At 40.3% G+C, this 6,327-nt stretch overlaps 1 protein-coding gene across 2 annotated transcripts in view; it reads left to right on the forward strand.

Moving 5' to 3' along the window:
• Positions 1 to 5,229, forward strand: part of ash2l (ash2 (absent, small, or homeotic)-like (Drosophila)) — a 22,477-nt gene extending 17,248 nt beyond the window's left edge. The window contains exons 10-17 of one of the 2 annotated variants that reach the window (XM_015401364.1): positions 2,427 to 2,526; positions 2,612 to 2,829; positions 2,912 to 3,079; positions 3,156 to 3,349; positions 4,083 to 4,175; positions 4,300 to 4,398; positions 4,475 to 4,534; positions 4,901 to 5,229. In XM_015401364.1, the coding sequence (XP_015256850.1) occupies positions 2,427 to 2,526; positions 2,612 to 2,829; positions 2,912 to 3,079; positions 3,156 to 3,349; positions 4,083 to 4,175; positions 4,300 to 4,398; positions 4,475 to 4,534; positions 4,901 to 5,008 (1,040 nt within the window). In that variant the 3' untranslated portion in view covers positions 5,009 to 5,229. The remainder of the gene's footprint in view (positions 1 to 2,426; positions 2,527 to 2,611; positions 2,830 to 2,911; positions 3,080 to 3,155; positions 3,350 to 4,082; positions 4,176 to 4,299; positions 4,399 to 4,474; positions 4,535 to 4,900) is intronic. The other variant, XM_015401365.1, reaches the window with a different exon arrangement.
• Positions 5,230 to 6,327: the final 1,098 nt, after the last annotated feature.

Raw genomic sequence — 6,327 nt, forward strand, 5'->3', positions numbered from 1 at the left:
GGTGAAGAAAATGAAATCTGTGAAAAACTATTTGAAACGACTAATTGATTAATTTGAAAAACAGAAATTTAAAAAGTATACAAAACTGCAAAAAAAAAAAATAAATAAATAACTAGCCAAAATTGAACATTTGAAAAAAAAAATAAATATGAAAAACATATTTGAAGACAAATTTAATATTTAAAAAAATTTACAAAAGCTGTTTGTTTGCTTGCAACAATAATGAAACAAATTTTACTTTAAATTGAGTTATTTTAATATAACTTTAATAAATTTCCACCCAATAAGCTGCAGGTGGATCAGCGCAGTGTTTCGTTGGCTCAGTCTGTCAGTTTTCATGTTCAGGGGAGATTCGTATGTCGCCTCCTAATTAGGAGAAAAGTACTAAAATAAAAATGGGTACGGACTTAATTAGCAAAGTGATAAACAGAAAAAGGAAATGGATGCAACACAGAAAACTGTTTCGATAGATTTGTTTGATTTCAGGACCAATTTCTGTTACGTACTTCTGTTTCTGGCATCGATTGTTAAAATGGTAGCGTCTCGTTCCTGCAGTACGAACTCCTGACCCCTCTATGCCACCATCAGAGGCTGATAGTGTTTGGAAAACGCCATGGGAGCTGATTCCTTCCTCTTTCTCTCCGCTTTCCCCATGTTGGTCTGAAAAGCTGCTTTCTCTGTGTGTTTGTGTGCGAGTTCGGAGTCAGTCTGACTGATTCTCTTTTCTGCTTATTAAAAACTGAGTTTCAGACAGTTTTAGAGGGTGTGTTTTAAAACTTCTCAGAAGAGGTCAGACGGCTGCTTGTTGAAAGCTCACTGTTATTCCAGCAACACACAAAGACGGTTGCCCGGGCGACCGAGGTGTGTCTGCAGCCGTTTCAGCGACTGTAGGTGGCTGCATACTGGAGCTGGGCTTCCTTGGATTTAAGCCAAGGATGATTTAAGGTTGACGGATAGTTAGAGAGATGATAAATGACCTAATTGGTTCGTCTGGTGATGTTTTGTTTTCTGCTATCTATGGGTTGAATATTGTTCCATTATTGTTTAAACCGATTGATATGTTTTGTAAGAAATTTAAATATAAAGAAAATACAATAATTTTTAAAAAGCATTAAAAGTAACTTAAATGTTTTCTTAGATTTTATTTTGTTAAAAGTATTTATTTTTTCATATGTCATATTTTATATATTTTTAAAAGTTCTTTTTCAGATAAAATTTTACAGCTTTCATTGTTTCTAAATTGGCTTGACAAACAATTATTTTCACTTCAAGCCCAGTTAAAAGATGTTTTGCCTACATCCAGCAGACCAATAGAAATGTGTCTTCCCTCCAGAGGAAAGTAAATATGATCTATATAAAATCTGATCAGATTGCAATTTACAAAACTCAATTTGAAAAATAATTTTTTTTAAAACAGCAAAGTTACTTTTAAAGACTTTTTTTCCTTAATTTTATTCAAGTATCATTTACAGAAAATGTCCTTTGGTCGCATTAATAATGGAATAAAATTGACCCCATACATGGACAGATCATTTATATATAATCTAAACAGATTGCAATTTATAAAACTCAATTTTAAAAAGAGAAAAAACAAAACAAACAAAAAAAAAAACCTGCGGTTTCTTTTGAAGACTTTTTTCTCCTTAGTTTTATTCAAATTTCATTTTTAAAAATCTCCTTTGGTCGCATCAATAATGAAACAAAATTTACCCCATACTCAGGACGGATCATTTATATATAATCTGAACAGAATGCAATTTATAAAACTCAATTTTAAAAAGGGAAATGAAAAAAAAAAACCTGCAGTTGCTTTTGAAGACTTTTTTTTTCTGCGTTTTATTCAAATTTCACTTACAAAAAAAATGTCCTTTGGTTGCATCAATACAGGAACAAAATTCACCCCATACATAGGACGGATCATTTTTTTTAGTTTCTGTCGTTTCACCCGATCAAACAAAGAGAGTTTAAGTTGTGAACTTGTTGTAGAATCACTGAAATGAACTAAATGAGACAGGCAGGAATGTTCTCACAAGGACCTTGATGTTTGTTAATAAATGTTTTTGCTCTTTGGTTTTAATTCAAATATCAAATTTTCTGCTTTAAAGCTTTTATTTAAGGCGTTTTGGGTTCATTATTAAAACCAAATTCAGGATCACGATCAGTCTTTGAGGTTTCAGGTTTAATTTCAGCGTTTGGATCATAATCCGAATCTGTTCATTAAAGGTAAATAAAAAGCGATTTAATGGGTTAATAAACTTAGCCTCCCCTCCATGTGAAGGGGGGGGGTTAACCAGCTTCCGTGTGTGTCTGCACCGTGGTAACCGTCCCGCTCTGCCTATTCTGCCCCTGCTGCTGTCTGCTCATGTTTTCTCTTCCTTCTTGTTTCGGTTTCGGTCTCTGACTCGTCCGTCTCGTTGCTCCTAAAGGTGCTCTGGCCCCGGGCCCCGGGAAAGGGAGGGGGGCCAAACGCAAGCAGCAGCAGCAGCAGGAGGGGACGGCTGCCGGAGCTTCGAAGAGAACCAGGAGGTACGGCCGGCGGCCGGGATGAAGATTCTGACCTGATTAAAGAACCGTTGTTTCAGGGAACTAAACTTCTGTTCCTTTATCGCAGCGACCCGTTGTTCTCAGCCCAGCGGCTGCCTCCCCACGGCTACCCTCTGGAACACCCGTTCAACAAAGACGGCTACCGCTACATCCTGGCAGAACCGGACCCCCACGCTCCGGACCCAGAGAAGCTGGAGCTGGACTGCTGGGCCGGCAAACCCATCCCTGGTGATCTGTACAGGGCCTGCCTGTATGAGAGGGTGCTGCTGGCGCTGCACGACAGAGGTGCTCTGAGGTCACGGTTGTTTGTTTAAAAGCTCGGCTCTGCTGCGAATACGAACCTGACGGGTCTCTGGATGTGTTGCAGCTCCTCAGCTGAAGATCTCAGACGACCGGCTGACGGTGACGGGGGAGAAGGGTTACTCCATGGTCAGAGCCTCGCACGGCGTGCGGAAAGGAGCGTGGTACTTTGAGGTCACGGTGGATGACATGCCTCCAGAGACGGCAGCCAGACTGGGCTGGTCTCAGCCTCTGGGTGACTGACCCCCCCCCACCCACCAAACACAACCAAAACACACCTGAATTGATTTTAACGCTTAGATCTCCTCTAGGTAACCTGCAGGCTCCTCTTGGTTATGATAAGTTCAGCTACTCCTGGCGGAGTAAGAAGGGGACTCGCTTCCACCAGTCCATAGGGAAGCATTACTCCTCTGGCTACGGTCAGGGCGACACGCTGGGCTTCTTCATCGAGCTGCCTGATGGAACGGAGACGGCCAAGGCTCTGCCCGACACCTACAAGGACAAGGTAAACGCCGAGACATGAGACCCGCCTCCGCCTGACACGCCTCCCCTCAGAGCTGAGCTCTGTTGACCTCTCAAAACCCACCGGGTCGCCGTGAAGCGTTTACAAATAATAACTCAGAATGCATGAAAATGATTCAATTAACACCAAGTTCATTTTATGGACACAGCGAGCACCAAAGCACAATTATAGCAGCATCTTGAAAAGTGGCATGACAAAGCAGCCACAAAAAGTATTAAAAAAAACAACTTTGAGTCACGTTTCAACTCATGCAGGTTGGGTCCGGATTAGCCAGCAGGTGGATCTGGATCCGGACCGCAGTCCGCTAATCCTTCACCTCTGGTCTAGTGGATGAAAAAGTAATGGACTCGAAATTTCCCACAATGCACCTTGAAAAGTAGTGATCATCCATGGTCACTAGACAAGTAGATATATCCCAGAATACTTCGCCAGGAGAGCTCTACTGGCAAAGTATTCTGGGATTTTTCACAGCGGTCCGCTGTCGACTACGGCTGTAGCTACCAGGGCGAGCGAAAAGCAGTGATCATCTGTCCGAATGATCAGTTAACTGAGTTTACTATATAGTCTCCGCTCTATGTGGTGATTTAGTGGTTAATACGGATGTTTGGATGCAGCCTTAGAAATGATGGGGCGTCTGGCCCCCAACGTGGCCCCCAGGGGCCGCTGTGATACCGGCTTTCTTCACCGGCTGTTGTTTCCTGTAATCTGTTCCTAGGCGCTTATTAAGTTCAAGAGCTACCTGTACTTTGAGGAGAAGGACTATGTGGACAAAGCAGAGAAGAGCCTGAAGCCGATGAGCCCCAGCAGGGTGAGGACTCCTCCCTCTCCCCCTCCTTCTCCCCCTCCTTCTCCCCCTCCTTCTCCCCCTCCTCCTTTAGGTGACAAACCATGGAGAAGTCGCCGCTCTTGAACCCGGACTCTTTTCTTTTCAGATGCTGTTTTATAAAAACGGCGTTAACCAAGGTGTTGCCTTTGAGAACCTCTTTGAAGGCCTCTACTTTCCTGCCATCTCCCTGTACAAGAGCTGCACGGTCAGTAAAACCTCCTGACTCACCTTTCAGCCTCTAAACCTTCAGATTAGTACATTTCAGTCTCTGTTCTTCACAGGTTTCTGTCAACTTTGGGCCTCATTTCAAATACCCACCCAAAGACGTCACCTACCAACCGGTGAGGGTTTATTGCACCGTCTGAGCAGACTTACTCACTGCAAAAAATTGAAATCTAAATAAGTCATTTTTTCTTGCAAATAAGTGCAATTTTTCTTGAATTGAGGAGGTAAATGTGACAATTTGCCAATGGAACAAGAAAATTTACATTTAAAATGAGAATAAAACAATTGCCTTGTTTTATTTCAAGTGCATATTATCTAATTATCTTATTTTAAGAGTAAAAATGCTCATTCCATTGGCAAATTATCTTAGTTTCCTTCTCAAATTAATGGTAAATACACTTAATTCAAGACATTTTTGCTCATTTCTAGCTCGTTTTTGCAGTACTGACTGCTTTACTGACTGTTTCGTTTCATTCCTGCAGATGAGTGACATGGGATGGGGAGCGGTGATCGAGCACACGCTGGCGGACACGCTGTACCACGTGGAGACAGAGGTGGACGGCCGCCGCAGCCCCCCATGGGAGGGTTAGACGTGGAATCCAACACTTTGACCTTCGGATTACAGCAGTTAAAGCTAAGGTTAAGACTTGGCAGCAAAATTAAATAAGCGGATCTTCTGTGCATCCCAGGAATAATAACTCGTTATCCCATCCTTTAAAAACTCCTGGAAGGAGAGTTTAGTGTTTTCTGTGTTGTTTTTATTATTTACTTTTTTTTATATTTTGGATTAAAAAAAATAAATGTGTGTTAAATGGAAGAAGAAGAATGGCTGAGTTCTCATCATTCTCATAAAGAGTGTTTTCATTTTTTATTTTTAAAGGAAAAGTCCGGTCAGCCACAAATTATCAATGGATCATTATTTATAACTAAAACTAATACCTTCGTGGTGATTTAATGAATTTAGCATTGATCAGTAAAAAAATATATATATATTTTCGTTGTGATTAGAGTCTGGGAGCGGCCATTTTTGCCCAAATATCACTGGAAAGACGATCTAGAAAAAAGTAAAATATTTCTTAAATTAAGCGTATTTACCCTTAATTTGAGTAGGTAAATGAGATTGTTTGCCAATGGAATGAGTATTTTTACTTTTAAAATAAGATAATTAGATAATATTCACTTTAAATAAGACAATGCAACTGTGTTTTCTTATTTTAAGTGTAAATTGTCTTGTTCCATTGGCAAAATGTCACTTTTACGTCCTCAATCCAAGAATAAATGCACTTATTTTAAGAATAAATGACTTATCTAGATTTAAATTTTTTTCCAGTTAACCCCTCCCTCCTGCCATCTTCCAGCAGTGACATCACGGTGCGGTAAGCCTAGCGCCATAATCAATGGGAACTACTAGACACTAGGGCTGGGTAAAAAAAAGTGATTTAATCGATTTTGAATCAATTTGTTTACATTTTTGCAAAATCGATGGAAATTAGATCGATTAGTTTTATAGTGACGCGCGTGACATTCACATTCAAATGAGCAGGAAAGATGCACTTAAGATTGTTTCAAGCCAAGGCAGCTGCAAATATAGCCAATAGGTTGACTGAAGACATTAACAAATGGGGGCTGACTAGCAAACACCCTGTAGTTTTTACAGACAACGCTGCAAATACGTTTGCACATTTGAGACAGTTTTGTTCACATCTCATGTTTAAACTGTCTGATTTACAAGTTTGCACTTTGTGTTTAATGTGACAGGAAAAAAAAACAAAATACACGAGTATTTTGAAACACAGTTGAACCACTTTTATTATTGCAAACACAGATCGAATCGAAATTAATTGATTTAGAACTTTATGAATCAAAATCGTATCGATTCAGGAATTTGGTGAAAATACCCATCCCTACT

Source organism: Cyprinodon variegatus, unplaced genomic scaffold (genome assembly GCF_000732505.1).
Source record: "Cyprinodon variegatus isolate N-32 unplaced genomic scaffold, C_variegatus-1.0 Scaffold1213, whole genome shotgun sequence".
NCBI classification, from domain to species: Eukaryota; Metazoa; Chordata; class Actinopteri; order Cyprinodontiformes; family Cyprinodontidae; genus Cyprinodon; species Cyprinodon variegatus.